At 36.5% G+C, this 22,363-nt stretch overlaps 1 protein-coding gene across 8 annotated transcripts in view; it reads left to right on the top strand.

Annotated features, from left to right (window-relative positions):
• The window catches only part of LOC105211593 (axotactin), a 336,600-nt gene that overhangs the window by 308,786 nt on the left and 5,451 nt on the right, over positions 1-22,363 (top strand). For 6 of the 8 annotated variants that reach the window (XM_054230130.1, XM_054230128.1, XM_054230131.1 and 3 more), the window contains exons 14-19: positions 95-295; positions 1,516-2,127; positions 5,370-5,551; positions 5,878-6,168; positions 6,244-6,745; positions 7,231-7,400. In XM_054230130.1, coding sequence (XP_054086105.1) covers positions 95-295; positions 1,516-2,127; positions 5,370-5,551; positions 5,878-6,168; positions 6,244-6,745; positions 7,231-7,400 — 1,958 coding nt within the window. Of the gene's footprint in view, positions 1-94; positions 296-1,515; positions 2,128-5,369; positions 5,552-5,877; positions 6,169-6,243; positions 6,746-7,230; positions 7,401-11,760; positions 12,347-22,363 lie in introns of those variants that run through there. The other 2 variants (XM_054230134.1, XM_054230133.1) reach the window with 2 other exon arrangements.

The raw sequence follows: 22,363 nt of genomic DNA, 5'->3' as shown, positions 1-22,363 counted from the left end.
AATATAAAATTTCCTACCGGCGCTCCCATTTTTCACCATCATCCATATTGCGGAGCGGAAATTTTCATATAACTGATTTCCTATATTTTTACAGAGGTTCTCTCACCACACCGACCACCCGCACCGCCAACTGAGTACTTCCAATTCAATATTGGCGGTTACGATCCTGCGAATTTGCTAAGGCCCAATCTGGACGCTCCTGCGCTGCAGGGATATATTGGCTGTGTGCGTGGCCTGAAAATTGGCACAAATCTAATCGACTTGGCTGACATCAACGAACGGAATATTTCACCCAGTAAGTACACAGAAATGCAATTGCACAATACATACATATGTAGGTATGCACTGTATGTATGTACGATGCACATTACAGTGTGCAACTGTAAAACTAACACAAATTACACATGGCGCTTTGGTGAGGAAATTCAATTTTAAAAAGTCATATGCGAAGCTTAGCGGAAGAGATTTGCACATGTGTATGAGTGCACCATCGGTTTAGTGAAATCGTGCAAGGAAATGTATTGGTAGTATACACTTATACCAAGTAGAAATGTTTGCAATGCATGTACTCGTAGTATTGCCAGAATTCAGTAGCTAAAATACATAGTTAGGCGGGTTTATTTTAACAAGACAATCATACGAATTATAAAATCTAAACGATTTCGGCAAGGTTATTATTAGCTTTCAGGTGCGATCCCACATTGAAACTATATAAGTACCAAATCTGTATCCCTCCCTAAATACAACTCTTAGAAACAGTTAACTCTTTAGTTTTCAATTTCGATTTCAGTACATTCACCATTAAATATATTAATATTCGGTTCAATTAGAGTGCCAATGAGAACGATATATATGATTGTAAATAAAGATATTCTTTTAATCAGATACAAAAGCAAAAATCTATATCTGTAAAATGCATAGCTAACTTATGTAAGTTCAATGAGAATAGCAGGTGGTTTGACAAATCAATAAACCACTACATAGATCGGAAAGTAATAAGACCACAGGATACCCACCAACAATCCATCCAACGATTTTTTAAACAATAGTCTATCGGCTCTTTAAGAAAGCAAGCTTGTTAAATTTGATGATTACGAACGGTCGAGAAATTTCTTGTAAGATTATTTTAAATTACATAATTATGGACAGATCTAACTTAATGTGGATATAGTGTTTATGCGTGTGTCCGCTTTATGGTCATTACTGCCGAAGATGAGTAGTTAGTGACCGCAAAGGCGCACAGCATATAGAATTTCAATATACCAGTACGAGTTATACTCTTGTATGGACGGAATATTGAATCAGGCCCAAATAACAGCTAACTGAGCACCAAACGTGCTGCGACTGACCAGAAAATTGATTCACTTTGATTTACAGTGACTCTAAATTAGTGAAAAGCCACAACTTAACTACAAGAAATTCGAAGCCATGGAGATATAAGAATTGGAAAGCATTCTAGGATATTCATAAAACATTATTTGTGCCTCAATTTCCCCTTTCTTTCTTTCTTCATAGCTATGGAAGGTGTTCTGCCCAACTGTCAAATCAAATGTGACGCCGAGCCTTGCAAAAATGGCGGCATATGTAAAGAGAATTTCGCCAAACAGGAGTCAACATGCGATTGTGAACACACCAGTTTTCTGGGTGAATTCTGTATGGAGGAGAAGGGTGCGGACTTTAGTGGCGAATCAACGCTGTTGCGTAAATTCGAGCTCACCGGCAAAGTGGACTATGTGCGTTTGCAATTGGCATTCTCCTCGTTCGATTTGCGGCGTGCCAACCGTGTGATGTTGTTATTGCAGCCGACCGGTGATCGCAGTTATTACCTGATGGTAGCCATTAACGCTGATGGCCAACTACTATTCGAAGAGGACCGTGAAGGGCCGGCTGTGGGGGCGCACATCGATCGAAGCTTTCTGAATAATGCACGCCACTCCATCTACTACATACGCAACGGCAGTGATGCCACACTGTATATTGACCGCGAAAAGGTGCCGTTGACAAAGATTCAGACACGTGCACCGGTGCCAACGAGTGATGTGGGTGGAAATCGTGTACAAATTGGTGGCATCAATACAACAGATGCGAGATTTGCCGTGTTCAAGAGTTATAGCGGTTGTCTGTCGAGTAAGTAGCAATTTAAAGCTTCTCTCTTAAATCACAAGCACACACATTGATTGTTAAGACCTTTAAGTGATAAGTCCACTATAATCTGTATCTATTCAATAAGAAACTAAGCACAAGAGCCTTCAGGAAAGCACGTATTTATTGATATGAAACCTACAAGATTATATCCAAAATAATATCTATTTATATATGTCTGTTCATCTTAAAATTTTAAATTAAAACAACAATATTTGTCATGGAATAAATTTTCCTTAAAATGGCATATTTTACTCCCCTGACTTATTTCATAATTTCAGTCGCTTAGCATATCCTCTTCTCCATTTTTCTGGTTTTACTCTTGATAAAATCGGGTTTAATGTCCATTTAATGAAAACTTATCACGTACAAACTGCACATCAAACTCTTCGAGCACACAGCCCCATACGAATTTCTAGATCCCGGCGATAACTTTTCTCAACGACTGTTTTCATACTTTTGGCCATACAATAACAATGGTTCCAGTACTTCAGCTATTTTAAATATATTAATCAGTTGTAGTTTTTAATAACCTATTCAAGAATTTCCTTCTCTGGGCCCACCATACTTTAACGTATAAAAGTAGATAACATCAATCAATCTACCGAAGCCCAGGAAAATATGCTTCCTTGTATAAAGCATGTAGTTAGATATAGTGTTATATATACCAAAGTGATCAGGGTGAAGAGTGGAGTTCAAATCTGGATGTCTGTCTGTCCGTCCGTCCGTCCGTCTGTGCAATCTGTAACTTGTCCACAAAATGGCGAAAACCGAAAATATAAACCGAACACATAAAGAGTCATAACTAAGCCATAAATAAAGCTATTTAAATAAAATTTGGTACAAAGGATCGCACTATAAAGGGGCATATTTAAATGTAATTTCTTTGGAGAAGTGGGCGTGGCCCCGTCCGTTTCTTTTAGCCACTTCTTAATACAGTCCAAAAATGAAAGAAATCGGATAATAACCACGCCCACTTCCCATACAAAGGTTAGGTTGAAAATAACTAAAAGTGTGTTAACTCAATAACGAAAAGCGTCAGAAACACTAAATTAAGACGATCTGAATAGTTCACTTTACAATTTATGAAGTAAGCACTAGTGATATCGGAGCAGAACTTTGTCCAAATACTACGTTTATAGTGTGGCAGCCCCATTCTAAAAATCGCCGAAATCGGACCATAGGTTTTCAAGGCCCCATATATCGAACATGAGGACATCGGTGCTTCTAACCTAATATTAGGGTTTCCAACTTTCAATGGACTTTATACAATATATATGACGAATATGTGGGTCAAATTGTGTGTTATATAATATAAATAAAGTTAAATAAATAAATTGCGAGAGTATAAAATGTTCGGTTACACCCGAACTTAGTCCTTCCTTACTTGTTAGAATTGTTTTTTGTATTGTATACATATATATAAATATAAACCAGTTATACAATAACATTCACTGGTTATATAAAGCCGTTCCAATTTAGACACCGCTCAAGCCGTTCTAATTCTTTGTTAACCCAAGTTGTGTTATTCGTTCATTCATTTAATTTCAACCAGAGCGCATACACTTTAAGTGTTCAGTACACATGCATGTACATATGTCATGCCGACATATGGCATGCTGACGATGTCAAAAGACTGAGTATAAATTTCTCGGCACTGTGCTATTAATTCTTGAAGCTTCGCTAAGCTCCTGATGTGGGTCCACTTGACGGACTAAAGTTGTTGCGTTCTTGTTTCGCCTAACGCACAATACAAACCACATACGCAGGTCCATTGGGTCGTGGCCGCTTCACGCTGTTTCCCTAAAAAAATTGTAGTTGTTGCATTGTGTTGCTGGCACTTGATACTCTATCCATTTTCGCATATGCACACGCAAAAAACAACAACAAATTCAAGAACTTAAAAATATGTATGGCTTCACTTCATACGGACTCAACGAAGATACATGTACAGATGTGGGCATAAGAGTAGTCGAAAGCTTTGTTCAACTCCATTCGTGGTTATAAGGATATATGCGTATGTACTATATGTGTTTAAATACTAAGAGCAACCTGCTTTATGTAGACTTTTACAACTTTTTAGGGTCATCAACGCGACTAAAGTAGAAAAAGATCACTACTAAACGTCCATCGCCTGGCTAGCGGAGTAGAGAGATGTACATATGTATATGTATTTTATATGTGAAAGAATTGTAGCCCAATAAGATACAAAAAACACTTGAGGAGAGTTTAAAACGATGTTTTTTCTTGCACTCCTTCATTGATATCCGCTCTCCGACACTTACCAGTTCGCCTTCTTAGATTTGTTGCTTCATCATGATGAACGTTTATTACTAAAGCCGTTAACAAAAAAAACTTTACGGCTATAAAAGTGACATCAACTGAGGGCGCCGCAAAGCGTGTGAAAGCACAAAACGGAGTCGTTAACGTAAATAAACAACCGTTGTCTCGCTATTGAATTTATTGGCAACACTGCCGCTTTTAATGATGGTTTGAAGGCATCTTGAATATAACGCTTTAAATTAAAGGATTTAAAAATTAGCAATAAAATTTCATTTTCAACAAAGTTTATGCTAAAATATATGTAAACACATATATTTGTAACTAAATTGTTTAGAAGTATACACCTAGAAAATATCTAATAGACTAAATTAAGAGGCTATCTGATAATTGTACTACAAGAATAATGCTCCTTTATTTGATCGCTGTGTGATATCACATGATCTTGGTTGATATCGATCGGCCCAAAATGTGAAATTATCTGCTGATCGAAGTGTTCTCTCTATAAATCCATTGATTGGTGCGATGTATGGGAAGTAGCGCCGTCTAGTTGAAACCCTGGATGAAATAGCCCATCTCGAATCTATTCAGATTGCTCTTCGTCCCAAATGCGCAATTTTTTTATTAGGTAATTCGCAATGTAATTTAGAAATTCTCTATTCACCAAAAAATCAACAAATGAGAACATAAAGAGAGAAGGAGAGTAATTATGGAAATTCACAACAATTCACTATTAATACAAGTTGAAGCAATATTAAATTTTCAGCAGTAAATTATTGTATGTTTTAAATACCATATGCATCGATGTTAGCCACATTCAATTAAATGACTTGTTCTCCTCAGGTGATTTCATTGAATGCATGTAATTATGTAATAACTCCGTGTGTGCATATAGTTGGTGTGTGTGTTTGTGGTTTACTAATGCAATTTTCCATTATCGCCAACAGATATTTACATACAAGTGAATAATTATGTGATGAAACCGCTGGAGGAGTACATGCTCTTCACCAAGTCGGGTGCGGACAACATAACTGTTATTCACCCACAGGGTTTGCGCAGCGCTCAGTGTATTGCCAAATTCGATATTTCAGAGCAGCCATCACAGGAACCAATGGTCAACGTGAGCTCGGTAAGTGATAGCCAGAAAGTGAAATATAAGTAGCCTTTCCTCATACACAGCAGTTACTGTAATATACGCTACACTAACGGTAGTTTAACGAGATTTTCCAAATGACAATAACACAAACAGTAAGCAAGAGCCAACACTAAGGTGTTATCAAAATTGCATAATTGCAACGGGCCGCCGTGGCCAGTTACAGTTGCTCTGGTCCATTCTTGGCCGACTGTGTTGTAGTTCGTCGCGTGGATTTGCATATGTGAAGGCCTGTTAATGTCCGATTGCATTGCAAATTTCGACAAGCCTATGTACTAATGAAAACTTATTACCATTTGTAGAGCGTCGAGACTTGGGTTGAGGATCCACCGCAACGCGTGCTTTATGTAGCCAAATTCGGTTACGACGTGTCGGAGAAGGAGGATTCCACGCAAGTGGTATTCATAACGCTGACGTCGCTCTTTGTGATCATCATAATTTGCTGTCTAATAGAGGTGTACCGCAGCCATCGCGCTTACAAGAAACGCATCGAGCGCCAGACCGACGAGGATATCATCTGGTCCAAGGAGCAAGCGACGAAATTGCATGAATCACCCGCTGTGACCGGAACACAGTCCTACGCCTATAAAGTGGTGAGTAGCAATGCAACGGAGACGCATGCAATTAACTGTAATTAAACCGAAATTTATATCTTACGCCACTTGCAGTTGCCACAGGATGAAAAGAAGTCGGGAAATGGTGCTCCACTAGTGGGTATTTTGAAAAATGGCAGCGCAGCTGGTGCCGCCTCGGCAGCCGGTTCAGTAACGCCGGCTAAAGAGAATGGCAGCACAAAGAAGAACGGCGACATACCGCTGGGTCAAATTGACGCGCGCATCGATGAGGAGGATGAAGATGACGACGACGATGCTGCAAACACAGAAGTGGATAAAAGCTTAGATGAAGCTTTGGAGGCAGAGCAGCGTGAGGAACAAGTGGTGGGGAAAGATTTGAGTGCCGATGCACAGAAAATCGCTGATGCAACACTTGAAAATAAAACCACGAACGCAAACGAAGATAAACGTGAAAGCAATACCGATGCAAATAAGATTGCTGATGAAAAACCGACCGAAGGCACTGGAGGTAAAGAGGAAAAGAAAGCTGAGGGCGAAAGTATAGAGCCGGCAGAGGAAGACAAACTCAGCGCAACGAAACCGAAGGAAAACGCAGGTAAGCACCAAATTTTCAGAAAATTTACATTTTTTTTCATAAAATTTGAATTTTAAAATTTCCCTCATAAAATATTGACATTCAGAAACTTTTCTTACAACCCAGTGTCAAGTAAGAACTACCACTTAGAACAGAACTTTTTATTAGAGTTCCTAAATCAATAATGATGATGATATGAACTAGTAGTGATAAGAAAAAACATTTCAATGGTAATGATTGATCTTAACGGATAATCGATAATCAGATGGTTTAAGAAGAGTAGGGGATCAGCCTTACGAACCTAGTTCCGTGGCTACCCGTTTTGTCTCTGGGGCAATCGCGTAGGAGTTTCATCCTCGAAGTGTTGCTTTTTGATCGAATATCTAGGTTTATAATAATTGCTTTAAGAATAAATGTAAGCTTATACGCCTAACACTTCAGAAAACATTCCGAAAAATAATCATGTTTATTAATCCTGTATTCTTTTTCTTTCCTCTTAAATTTAGAAGTTGACCAAAAAGCGCCACCAAGCACCGAGACTCCCTCGCCAGCACCACAAAAGCCCGAAAAAGAAACTCAAACGCCTACACAAATAGATGGCGATTCGGTGGATGGGCCGCCGCAGCAGACGACGCCTGCGGCCACAAATGGCTCAACAGCGAACGGTCATGGCACGGTAAGCAAGCGATATACTCGTATTTCTGGTTATAAGGATGCGGATGCATTGCAAATCGGCTTGGCACCATTATACTCCATCAGTGAAGCCGATTTATTGCTTGAGTCATAGCTTAATTGAGCTACCATTTACAAGCACAACTGTACATATCACTTGCATATTTATGTAAATACATGCATACATACATACATACATATCACGCTTGTTTATTTGCTCACGCAATTTTGCATTTTTGCTAGAACTAGTACCACATTTGTATATATAGTATAAACACAGTATACAATACTTAATATAAGTACACATGCACTCGCATATACATATGTATAATAGCATATACAACAGAAAGCAAATACAACAGGAATCGCTGGACGAAAAATCGGTTTTCTAAATCATAAAAATTGTTCTCTAATCATAAATTGTATTACAATATAATATTTAATATTATTTATTATTTCTTACAAAATTCTAAAGCTTTCACTTTATTGTGAAAACGCTTTTTAAAAGTTTTCTACTGTGTTTGCTTTCGATGTGCCGACAAATAAATTGGAAATACACCCACATGTACATACATAAAACACCTTCATACACTCGGGCATATCCGAACACAATACATGATTTGAAACTTCGACCAAACTTAATCCATTTCTTAATACTTAATACTAAAATTTGAGTCTGTAACTAACACAAGGCATTAAGCGATACTGAATTTGGTTAAACTTTATTGTAATACATCAGTTTTAATTACATTAAGAGAGAATCTAAATCTTACGGAGAAATTTCAGTTAAAGAAAATAGCAATTTTTGTTTCAAAAAAATATACTTGAATTTGTATAAAACATGTTTATAAATAAAAGAAATGGATTAAATATACTTAACCAATATACATTCCAAAATTAATGGCTTTCCTCATGGTACCTTTAGTTACACATTATTTTGTATCGTCTTTTATAGTAGAGAGAACTTATGTCATTTCGGGTAAGTTACGTTGTAAATATTTAAGTAGACGAATACATTATTATAAATAAATAAGACAAAACCAACAAATCTTGTAAATATAATCATATAATCCATATACATAGTGAAAGTGGCGTTCACTCGTGTTTACCCCTTTTATCGTACTGAATGCAAGTTATATATTGAGTTTGTAAAGTAAAGTTAAAGTATATCCTATCAGAAACACTAAACTAATTAACCCATATCAGGCAATAGATGACAAAATAAGTTAATGCAAAGGCTTTAGGTAACTCGTAATAATAAGGATCTAATGCAGCTTTTAAACCAAATGTTTAATCGAAGTTACTGTAAAGTATTTAGAACCATATTGGCTTATGATACGACGGTTACGAAGGGGACTAAGGTACCCTGCAGAGTGGAAGCTCAAAGCCGAGCCGAGCGCAACGCTAATGAATGCGAGAATTAAGCTAAAAAGCTATGTATTGAATATACTTGAACGTCACGAACGAATTTATTTTTGTGTCAACGGAAACCCAGAAAAGAACCGTGGCGAAACTGTTGCAATCTCAAAATTTACTCGTAGTAATTCCATTTGTTGCTATTTCGTTAAGTTTCCGTGTTCTTGATTTTTCTAAAACGCAAAAGTTTCTGAAAGAAAATCTTCGTTATCTCTGTTATGTACAATCGATTGCTAATTCTACACGCACTCTGTTTTCAACAGTGAAATTTCATAATTGCATTGTTATTTTACAAAATGCTTAATTCACTACAAGGTTGCATTTTGCTAACTTTCTTCTTACGTCCGATACCTGCGCTTTCTGCAGCCACTTCTCACGAGTGCATGCCTGGAACGGTGTTGCTTTCTAAATTCATTGAATTATCTTTCATTTGCTTTTTGTTACCGCTTTCACAATACTCTTAGCAGTATTTCAGAGCACACAAATGAAAATGTGAACTTAAATAAATAACCAAAAAACTTTGAAAGTAAATGCATTTTGCTATTATTTGGTTGTCATTCATTTAAGTTGGATGCTTTTTATATATTGCTCTGCAGAAGAGCACCCATTTGTTTTTTGTTGTGCATTTCATTGTCATTTCTTGTGTCGTCTTTATTATGGTCACCTTTTGTTCAAGTTTTGGACACTTTCGCATTAACAAAATTACAATAGCATCCTTGCTTCATCCACTCCTATGTTGGTTTGTCCTTTGTTATACTGTATTTACATTTGTAATTTGTATATTGCATGTTATCATCGGGATAAGTGAATTTTTATATTTTTTCTAATGTACAGAACAGTTTTTGAAATTTCAACTTCATAGTTAATACTTTTGTAAGAAATATAAGGTATGAACTTTAAATCAGTCTAAAATTACGACTGAATACAAATCTACGAAACATATCATTGAAGGCTTTGTATATTGTAACTTTCTGGATCAGAATACCGGAAACGGGTCATGTCATTCTTAATTTCTTCTGTTTTTGCGTTAACTTTCTTCAGATGTTACAAACTCTTATGGTTTCAGTAATGATGGAAACATCCACAAAGCGTTTGAGAAAGGATCTACTTTTTCAGATACTAGATCTGATTGACATTTAAAACATTTTTTTCTACTCCAATGGGTAATATTTAAATTTTTTTATACCACAAAATACCATAATCCACAAAAAAACTTCGAGTTAGAGAGTCTTCGAGTTATAGAAATTTTCATTAAAACACAATTATTTCAAAGAGCTGTAAAATATAGTTTTACCCTCAGTTTTAGTTATTTAATTCGCAAAATGTTTTATTTAAATACATTAAAACATATATTCTGTAATTTTGTTTGTTGGACTTTGTAATTGTTTGGCTCTTGACGCCTGTATCCCATGATTTTGTTTCATGACTTATGAAATCCATTAGAGTAATATCATATTTTTTGTTCGCCTCCATACGAATATAGGACTCCTTTAAAATTGTTCCTTGATAGTAAAATTTTAAATTTTGTATTATGCCAGGTCAAAAAGTTCCACTTATGGAAGGAAGTTTATATGAAATTTGACTTCTATTTCCAATTTAAGAGTTCGAGTTATGGAGAACTTCGAGTTATAGAAGTTTGAGTTATGGAAGCAAATTTGTATGAAATTTGATTTCTAAACGCTTTTGCCAATTCAAAAGTTGGAGTTATGGAGATCTTCGACTTATAGAAGTTCGAGTAATGGAAGTTCCACTGTATTTGAAGTATTTAGCTTGGAACTGTGTAAGAATTCGCGGAAAACAATGACATTTTAAATTTTAATGAATTTATTAGAACGTTTGTCCTGAAATTACTTGATTTCTCTGCATTGTATATATATACTTCACAAATGGCTTATACATGAAAAATTAATTTGCTGTCAACATACATGAAAGTAAGATCCTTCTGACCTAAGCTGAATAGCATGAGGTCTACCGAGCTCTTTGACCTCAGTAAAATTCCCCTCTCCTTAATCGTGGGGGTTCTGGCCTTTGTCCCTTCGGGATCCACCACTAAAAATCTTACCGGATGCTAGCTGTAAAAGCTGTCTGGAGGAGGACGAGATAGAATCATCTCATTACTTTCTTCTGGAATGGCCCGCCTTTACAAGATCAAGAAGAAGATTTATCGGATCCCACTTTCGAACAACCGTGCAAAATATGAGATACAGAATATTTTTAGTAGGTTCAGGGCGCTTCGCTTAATACCTAATCAAGGGCGGCTCCTGGGTTTACAAAGGGTTGTTCATAGTTTACGTTCACTCTGGAACAGCCTTACAACCTACCTATCTTTTAAATATGTTTAAATTGATTAACAGTGAACTGACATGTTTTAGAGCGAGATATTTGTTAGTAACATAATATGATTTAACTTTAATTATGCATTTAACCTAATAACGTTGGTATTATTATTATTTGTATTATTCCATTACTATAATTTGTGCATGAGAATGTATCGCATCGTAAGCTCTTATTAAAGGGCAATATGAACATGCTCTTAATAATGGCATGAGCATAAAATGATTATGATGAATTATCTGTAAATACTTTATTTAATAGTTATGTTTAATAAAAACGTGTTTTCACTAAAAACGCGAATATTTAAACACCAAACCGAGACGTTTACTTAATTTACAAAAAGGTTTCCGAAATGCATGGCAACCAAGTAATAGCATAACGCACAACTATCAATATATAAAATGCACAAATGATATTTTACCGCTATCGTTGCGTAAAATAAGAGGAATAATAATCCAAATCAAAGAAAGCATAATAACGTTTATCTCAAAAGAGATTGAAGCGCCGATAAGTTTACTTGCATTCAAAGCATGATTTGTATGAAAGGCATGACGTTTTATCGATAACAACAAGTGCCTTTATAACACAAATGCCATTTACATATGTATTGACAGCATAAAAATCCGCTCCAACAACAGCAACCGCAGTCACTGCAACCCAACGCAGCACGCATCGAACGCAAACCGTCGGTGAAACGTCAAGTGTCCTGGGGCCCACCGACGGTGGCAGAAGCGGATGCGGAAACACTCAAACTCACCATCACAGCACCCGTCTACAAGCACAATGGCTACTACAGCAGCAGCAACACGAGCAACAATAAAAACAATACAAATTGCGCGACAATGACATGATTTTGGACGCGAAAGCGACGCACTCGCGACACTACAACAAAACATACGAGCAATTACAAAAATACAAACCGACTTTAAATAAAATGATACAAACAGTTTCATACAATCACATGTAATATCATACATTCATTAAGCTATAGAAGTGGAAATATGAAGTCATAGAGATATCGTATTATATATTTTAAGATAACTAGTATTGCTGCCGGATATCTGGCGCACTTTGAACATTGTGTTAACTAGCATAAGGAAGCTTATGTTCATTTTTTTACAACCAAAAGTAGTTTTAATTTGACTTTCATTTGTTTTTGGGTAACACTAACACATAATAAGACCTAGGAATATATATATATATAAATACACATGTAGAAGTATACAATAGCGAACAATCTGAAATGGGAATTGGAGCCTGCATCACTCCCATGAGACTCCACCTGCAAGTTTTGTCAACTACACGCTTTACATACATATATAATTATTGAAAGAGAGACTATATGAATTGATTTAAAACCGCTATGCCGTACGTGGTATCAACAGTGAAGGAGCCAATTTGTATGAGCGCAACAAAGACAAAACCTACCACTTTCATACTAACCGAAGCTTCATGCTTTCTGTTGAGAAAAATTATACCGAAAGGTATTCTCAATGTTCCAACGGGAACAATTCATGTTTCAGAATCATTTGCTCTCGACCAATGTCAGCATGGCTCCTTTTTCCCTTTTAGTGTATTTTATTTTTCAAATCATCATTATTTTTCATTCACTTCTCGCATTCATTTAAAAGTGTTGGTGTTTGTAAATAACATATTTGTGATATTTGACTTTAATAAACGAAAACTAAAGGTGAATTAATCCCATTGTAAACATTTCGCATTCTTTCAGATGTTTTCAATAAATATCATTAAGCTTTCAAACAAATTCTTACTTTATATTTAAATTATTTGGTAGTTATTTGTGAGATCTACAGATATGTTGTATTTTGTTAACATTACTTATTGTTATTGTAATTTGGATTATGTTCATTATGTTGATATAATTCAGAATTATTCAAAACCGTAGGCATAATTTTAAATTTTGGTTTTTGATTTTTGGGATATCCCGCCCGTCAAACGAAGCTCCAACTCTTCTATTATACCTCTCCTTTTTATTATCATTCCCTACACTCCAATAGATTTTCAATATATTTTCACGAATTTACGCTCTTCTTTGTTAGCAGTTCTTCTTTAGATATAATATATATTCATATCTATGGCCCGATAGGTAGTAGTTATGTTATAAAAGGAAACCGAATTGGCATTGTAAAGCACTGTGGCCGTTTTGGCCTTCTCCAGATAATTAATAGATATTAGTAAACGGTGTTCATCACCTTTCCGGAGGACAGTTATTGCCTTTTTCGGATCAGGTTCGAAATCACGATACGACGCAAGCGTCAAACACTTATGTAATGTGGTCTCATATTTGCTCTTACTTACCTTGTCATACTTCTTCTTCTTGACTGGCGTAGACACCGCTTACGCGGTTATAGCCGAGTCCAAAACAGCGCACAACGTATCCTTCCTTCTGGCAGTTTGGCGCCAATTGGTTATACTAAGCGAAGCCGGGTCCCTCTCCACCTGGTCCTTCCATCGGAGTGGAGGTCTCCCTCTTCCTCGGCTTCCACCTGCGGGTACTGCATCGAATACTTTCAGAGCTGGAGCACTTTCATCCATTCGAACAACATGACCTAGCCAGCGATGGAACGATGAGCTGTATGTGTTATTCGACGACATAGACATAGTCCAGCGAATAAAAAGACAGCGGCTACGCCGGCTACCTTGTCATACTACCTACACAAAAATCGAATCACCGACTAATATTGCTGTTTTTTTATTTTTCTAAAAATATATTATAATCATATTTATAAGTCTGGGGCGAAATTTGTGGGTAAGAAGAAAACTCCTACAAAACTAAGCTACTTGAAGCTAAGGAATCATGTGTCGTAAAAATAGAGCCACAACATTGATCGTTTATAATAAGTTAATTGGGCTTCCTCAAGTTTTTGGTGGAGTCAAAAGTTACCACTATGTCAAATACTACGATAGTAGATGCACAGTGGGTCCTTCGAATCGAGGTAATCAGGAGTACGTTTCACCATAAGTATACCTACTCGGGTATGCTCGTACGTGGTCAGCTATCTTAGAATTTTCTAATATAATTTATTTCAAATATCCTACAATTGGGACAGTAAAATACCAAATGTTATTATCAAATAGAAAGTGCTTAAACGTTGATGCTCTCACCACATAGCGAAACTTTGAAAACATTAATTTCGGAAGCTTTGCTTTTGATGTACAGCAGATGCCAAAAGATATCAAAAACTTTTCGTCAAAGTGGACCATGCAGTTTATCCATAATTGCATTTGCTGCCATGTCTGGTAAGCAGCTGTTTGCCATTCAAAGTAAAGATAAAGAGAATGGACATCCTACATTAATTAGAATTCGTCAACTTTAATAAAATCGCTATCGGATTGAGCAGCGATGATTAAAACTGCAAATCGTGAACTCAAAATTATTTTCGTTTATTTGCAGATATCAAATGTACACAGGGAATCTAATATTTCTAGCAATAAAAATATTCAATTATAGACTGCTTAAACGTAAAATATATGTTCCTGAAGGTAAAATTGTTGTTTACTTCAGAGCTTCGATACAGGCAGAAGATTTACGATTACTTAATGAAAATACTGTTCGAAAATCTTTAAGTATTCGATTGTTCGTATATTGATAGTTTTCAAATATATCTACATATGTATATATGCATATTAGGACTCTTAAAATTATTCGATTAACCTGAAAACCGATTATTCGAATATCCGGTTTGTAACCGTTCGTACGAATATTAACCGGTTAGCACTATTCGGTTAGTCGCAATGTTCCGACTATTCGAATAGTCGTTCTACTGCGGTTATTCGAATAGTTATACTGTCACTATTCGAATAAATGAAAAAAACAGCAATTTTTGCTAAGGCCAAAACCAGATTATGTCCGTATTTTCCAGATATATACAATGTGCGGTATAAATCGGTTAAGAAGTGTTCGGGCAGAAGGACACGAGCAAAATCGACCACTGACCTACCCAAAAAAACCTGTTCTTCACAGAAAACCGACTACCCAATCGTCGAAGTTTTGCCCCAAAACGCTCCAAAGCCCCACCCACCGACCGCCCACACTGCCACGAGTGAGTCCCAAAAAAACCGGTTCCAAAAAGTAACCGGTTACTGCAGTACTAGGCATATGCCGCAAAAAACCGAAAAAATTCGGCAGCAAGTGGGTAGGGGCATAGAATAGCGAACGCAAGAAACATACCACGCAGTGTTGTATCAGTCATATTTTAATTTTGCATGTGAAACAACAACAGTGTTGGTATGACAGTCATAAAAAAATAGCGAGTTTTTTGTTAGTTTTAATGTTTCTCTTTTTTCAATAAAAATAAGAAAATTAATGAACTTGCACTATTCGAATAGTCGACAACGAACGGTTAACCTAATAGTCGAAAATTAGCGGTTAATCGAACAGTCGATGACTAACGACTACCCGAATAGTGCAAACCGAATATTATTATTCGAATAATGCCCTATTCGGTTAATTCGGTTAGTCGATTAGTCGAATACCAAGAGCTCTAATGCATATATTAATTTGGAAATATACTTTTCGAATTTATCCCTGTTATCCTAAACATCTCAAGGCACTCATTTCGGTATTATCAATGTTAATGGATTTTAAATTTATTGCCGGTAGTTTTGCTCATTTATGTAATTTTTCGCAAATGGCATTGGAAAATTTACACGCGCACACATGCGTTCACGCATATTCGTAATTAAATGTCACTCAAGCCACTTGCATTCATGATGCTCTCGCACAGCAATCATCACTCCGCAACACACACATACACTGAACACTTGAACCTGCTGAGACGAAAGGACGTAACGCATCAACACCTCATCGGCGAGCATTGCGGAGCGTGCGGGAATGGAGCTAAGCAAATTTGCACTATTAAACATTATTTTTGCAGAAAAAATACTTATAATGAACTGCTTTCCGAAAATGCACCCTTTTAGTGAACTCGTACGTACACATGCGTGTGCGTGTGTGTGTCAGTAATATGCGCATAATAAATTTGAGCTCACTTTCTTTTCAACTCAGCAACATTATTGCGTTGTTGCATTCAATGAGAAAATAAAAAATAAAATGCGGAACGATTTTCCCCTAGACTCGCCGCATAAATTTTAATTAAATGTCACTCATACGCCATGGCATGCCAGATGTGTGAAGTGGGAATATAGCGTCATTAGGGCAGTTCGTAGTTTATCAAGCATATACTTTATCTTGTAGAAAAGTGAAAGGAGCATTATTCTCTTAACAAATCAAAAAAAAAATTTTTTTTTTAATATTGTGCATTTGCTTATAGGAACTCATATAAAATGATTGTACTAGTACATGTCTTTGACAATTAAATACAATTTATTTTAATGGACCGTATTAATGTAAGTTGATTTAATTTCACGTACCTTATGTGAAACACACAACTTCATGCTTATGTAATCATATATGTTTGCACACTCATTCTCAAATTTATAGGACCACTTGACGATTATTCATATTAATCGCAAACATATCGTGGGTCTCTTTTTATTTCTTTACGTAGAAAGTTCATTAAGTTCGGCATAGGTATAATTTGTGTTATGGTCTAAGTGGTAAGGGTATTTTTTCTAATATACATGGTCTGTTCAAAAAATAAAGGGAATTTTTGCCAAAAATATTTATACATTTGTCGTCTTTAAAATAGTCCTCATTTGATACTATGAACTTATTATCTACCAATCGTCGAAACACTTTTACCTTTGGCTCTTTCAGCGATTTCTCGTTTGCTTGTAAAACGTCGTAAGGTTGTCTTTATTTTTGAAAATACAAAAAAAAAGCACGGAGTCATGTCTGGCGAATATGGAGACTAGTGAAGAAAACGAACTGCGAGCTTTTAACAAACGAAAATCGCCAAGCTCATAAAAGCATGTCTAACCTTATCGGCTGCTACAGACAAAGTAAGCAGTGAAGACTGTTGAAAATTGTGTTGTACTTCAAGAGAATGTATATCAACACAATAAACAATTTTTGACACTTGGACTATTCAGAATCGTGTTAGTTTTCAATTTTACAAATCCTTTTATTTTTTAACCGATCACGTTTATATAATATATAAAGCATTATATTTAGTTTATAGTGGCTAAGATAAATATTTTCGATATGAAATCAGCCATAGTCGCAGAGGTTCCCATATTCGCTAATTTGGGGTTTGGATACATTTGTGCTAATTCTTTGGTTCTCCTTTATCCTATCTTTTATTTAGTTATTTAAACTACATGTGGGGAGTGCCACACCTATAGCCCAATATCTGTTTACTGTTTCCAGTGGAAGTGATTCGTATTATCCTTAGAGCCATCTGAAAACCAATTCGCCTTGTTTTTATGATCATTTAATCTCGCGACTGTTACTACATCATTGATCGCAGCTGTGCTGCATGTAATGTACACGAGCACTATACACTAAGTACATAAATATGTATGTGTGTGTATGTTTAAATAAGCACAAATTTGTTGTAAGTTGGTTTTCATTATTTGCTCGGTCGCAAGTGTTGACGAATTTATACCATAAGTAGCATGCAACATGCCACAGCTACAACACATAACGGTTTCTTTTGTTGGAACTGCTGTCAGCAACGGCGCTACCAACTCTTCTTCTGTCTTGTCAACACGTACATAGTATTCACACAGTTGTTGCCTTGGCTCCCAAAAATGTAAAATTGAATAAGAAAGCGACAAAACACTATAGACACTGACTGCATTTTATTGTAAGTGTAAAAGAAGTAAATCAAAAACGTTGTTTGCCAACTTAAACTTAATTACATGAATTTCGAAATAAAGCGCTGCAACATTGCTTGCACCATGTGCTTGTGGGTACGCAAAGTTTTAAAGGTCAGAGCAGCGGAAATTTAACTAGCACCACTTTAACTTTTTGCAAATAATTGACCAACAAAGTTGGCTGCCTGAGCACCACAGCCACACACACACACTCATACCAATGCAGCGCAGAAACTTTTGCTTTTTTATTATCATTTTGCTTACGAATTTATTACATTAGTGGCAAAATCATAAATACTCGTCCGGCATATACATAAAATATAAGTCATAAATAAACCGATTTGCTATTTACGTCAAACCTGCCTCTCTCTTCAATGGCACTGTGAAAATGACCAGACACTCTCTAAAAATTTCAGCTGCGAAAGTTTTTGCTTTTAATGCTATTAGCATTTTTACTTCTGACCTCTGGTTAAGCACTTAAGAACCCCCATCAAGAAAGGATTTTATTTAAAGGGTCTGGCTTCTAATGTAGGACTAAATAGCCAGTAATCACTAATTGAGGAATGATTTTTTAAAAGGGGATATTTACATGCTTATTTATTTTTTAACTAAGTATGCAGTCTTGGCCTTAGTGCTAATATACACAATTAGCTTAATTAGATTATGATCTGAACGAGATAGTTTCCAAGAACAAATTCTTAAAATGTGAACGTACGTTTCAAAAGGAGATATTTTTACCCAAAAATTATAGCTTTATTCATTTCATAACATCAAAAGATATTTACAAATTAGTAGCCACTCTAAAACACAAAAGGCTATGTTCCCAACTTAGTGCCCATTGTTAGAGCTTTCTCTCAAATGTTTTTTTTTACATTCGGTCTGTGATTTTCACGAGCTAATTTCGATTGGATAAGGTTCTGTCGAGCGTATTGTGTGAAAGACTAAAGCCCACTGTCAACAAACTGATTGGACCTTATCAGTGTGGCTTTAGACCTAGAAAATCAACAACAGACCAGATATTCACCATGCGCCAAATTTTGGAGAAGATCCGTGAAAATAGGATCGACACACACCATCTCTTTGTCGACTTTAAAGCTGCTTTCGACAGCCCGAAAAGGAGCCGCCTTTATGCCGCGATGTCTGAATTTGGCATCCCCGCAAAACTAATACGGCTGTGTAAGCTGACGTTGAGCAACACCGAAAGCTCCGTCAGGATTGGGAAGAACCTATCCGAGCCGTTCGATACGAGACGAGGTTTCAGAAAAGGTGACTCACTCTCGTGTGATTTCTTTAACCTGATGCTGGAGAAAATAATAATAGCTGCAGAGCTAAATAGAGAAGGTACAATCTTCTATTAGAGTGTACAGCTACTGGCGTACGCCGATGATATCGATATCATTGGAAACAACACCCGCGCCGTTAGTTCTGCTTTCTCCAGACTGGATAAGGAAGCGAAGCGTATGGGTCTTAGCTCCCACGTCACTGTTGACAGTCATAACTTTGAAGTTGTAGATAATTTCGTCTACCTGGGAACCATCATTAACAGCAATAACAATGTCAGCCTGGAAATCCAACGCAGAATCACTCTTGCTAACAGGTGCTACTATGGACAAAGTAGGCAATTGAAAAGTAAAGTCCTCTCTCGACGAACAAAAACAAAACTCTACAAGTCTCTCATCATTCCCGTCCTACTTTACAGTGCAGAAGCGTGGACGATGTCAACTTCCGATGAGACGGCACTAGGAGTTTTCGAGAGAAAGGTTTTGCGGAAGATTTATGGTCCATTAAACATTGGCAACGGCGAATACCGCAGACGACCAGCGAATAAAAAAACAGCGGCTACGCTGGCTAGGTCATGTTGTTCGAAAAGATGAAAGTGCTCCAGCTCTGAAAGTATTTGATGCAGTACCCGCAGGTAGAAGCCGAGGAAGAGGGAGACCTCCATTCCGATGGTAGGACCAGGTGGAGAGGGACCTGGCTTCGCTTGGTATAACCAATTGGCGCCAAACTGCCAGAAGGAGGGATACGTGGCGTGCTGTTTTGGACTCGGCTATAACCGCGAAAGCGGTGTCTACGCCAGTCAAGAAGATGAAGAAGAATAATTTCGATTGGATTTCAACGACTGTCTCTTTTACCATATCATGGATGAGAAAAGCGTAAAAAATCAAATAGTGGCAGAAGAAAGTATATATCTTCAAAAAAAATAACACGAGAATAGGGGATATTTACACATAGTACAAAACTAAAAGGGTATATTTACAAAAAAGTATACAACAAATGGAGAAATTATTAAAGTTTCGTATCGAAATGAGATATTCTGTTTTTAAAGAATTCTGTAGCTGTAAATGCCAAGTTTATATTTTTATCAAATTGTATTGTTAGAACATTGCAATGGCATAGTACCTAAACACAAATACTATTTTTCAGTAGCCCTGTAAACATTACCCTTAGAACGTTTTCTTATTTTGCGAAAAAATAGTTAAGATGTAGATATCCTCTTTTGAAAAGACACTCCTCAAATTTTTAATGAATCAAAACTGATTGGTGCACACCAAATAAATGGAAGTGGGAGAGCGTTCTCTTCCGAATGCAAGAAATACTTTACTACTACTACTACTACTACTAGTTGTTTGTGGTATACTGGTTACTGGTGATTAGAGTCTGGGTTCGATCTCATCTTTAAACTTGTATAAGCTTATTCTAATAGTTATTACCACTCAGAAAGTAATGACGAACCTCCAACTGTATTTTCCTGAAATATTTTATTTGTATTATTTGAATACGCATTTAAATTCAACACCAAATAAGAGAAATGTCAACAAGTTATCAAACCATTCGACGCCATGTCTACATTTGGTATCCTTGCAAAACTCATGCGGTTATGTAGAATGACATTGAACACAACTATTAGTTCCGTAAAAATTTGGAAGAACCTCTCCGAACCGTTCGCTACCAGAAGAGGTTTTAGACAGTCCTTCTCGTTCGTATTCTTCACTATAATACTGGAAAAAATGATACGCGCCGCTAATCTGAACCGCAGTGGCACTATCTATTCTAAAAGCACAATGCTACTGGGATATGTGAATGCTTTTGACCTTACCAACAGAGCCGTCAGCGCAACTTTTTCCAGCCTAGAAAAATCAGCGAAATAGGTTGGTTTTGTAGTGAACGGAGGCAAGACAAAGTATCCGGAGGCCACACACAAAAATTCTTCACTTCCTGGAAATTATCTCACCGTTGGCAGCTACATATTTGAAAAAGTTAATGGGTTTATTTATCTCGGAATAAAATCCAACGTATGCGCTGTTTAGGCCATGTCGTACTTATGGAGGACGATGCTCCAGGTAAATGATCCTTCGATTCCGGACCCATGGGTGGACAACGGAAGCAAGGGCGCCTATGCATTCAATGGAAGGAACAAGTGCATAGGGACAGGGATGTACAACTGGCATGACTTTGCAAAGGATAGAGACAACTGTCGAAGCTTTGAGTTCTCGAAGAGAGAAAGATTATGGTTTACTAGATCTTACATCTAAACTAGTTCACTAGTTGTTTTTTATGAATGTTTGCAGGCTTTGAAAAGTATTTATTAAGTGCATTTACCATTAAAGATGGTGACGCATGTGAGTACATACAGATATTGTAAAATACTTGAAACCTTTGCTGATGATGCTTGAATTATATGGTTCGGTTATTTTACATATGTGCGATGTGTGGAGGAAAATGTCCACAAACATTTGGCTGCTAAAAGAGAACCCATCAAAAATGAACAATATTTGAAGCGGTGGCCTTGTAACTGTACTACATGTGCTGGTAAATGGAAACTGAAAAGGCAAACAGCAGAGGAAAAGTGGGTTGACCTCCAAAAAGCAAAGACTGTGCGATTCTCAAGTGACATAATGGCATTCACATTTACGCCATTTTTACAATAAATATATATAGTACAAATGTGAATGAAACTGTGTAAATCTCTTGTTGCACTAACGAGTGCATTGTTGATTGCAACCGTGATGCCTCTGTTGTATTGACTGTGAAATGGCGGCTTTTCTTAGCGCCAACATATGTATGTAAATGTAAATATATTCTCATGACTATCTTTCATTTGGATGAACCTCAAACGTTTGCTTTGTGAAAGATTCACTTTATTTTCACAAAGAATAATTAAAATTTCGTGAGCAGGGGTAACAAAGGACATCTCTTATAAATGTTAAAGGGTGAAAAATGTATAATATTAAGTATAAACAAGAAAGGAAGGGCTAAGTTCGGGTGTAACCGAACATTTAATACTCTCGCAATTTATTTATTTAATTTTATTTATATAACAAACAATTTGATTCACATATTCGGCATATATATGGTATAAAGTCCATTGAAAGTTTTAAAACCCTAATATTAGGAATATGAGATCTTGAATTTCTTCAAAATATCAGAGAAACTTAACTATATTTTCGGTAAAAAACTTGTTTGAAGCACTGA

This window comes from Zeugodacus cucurbitae, chromosome 4 (genome assembly GCF_028554725.1).
Source record: "Zeugodacus cucurbitae isolate PBARC_wt_2022May chromosome 4, idZeuCucr1.2, whole genome shotgun sequence".
Classification (NCBI taxonomy): Eukaryota; Metazoa; Arthropoda; class Insecta; order Diptera; family Tephritidae; genus Zeugodacus; species Zeugodacus cucurbitae.
Note: the sequence above shows the minus strand (reverse complement) of the source record. Positions and strands in the feature narration are given on the sequence as shown.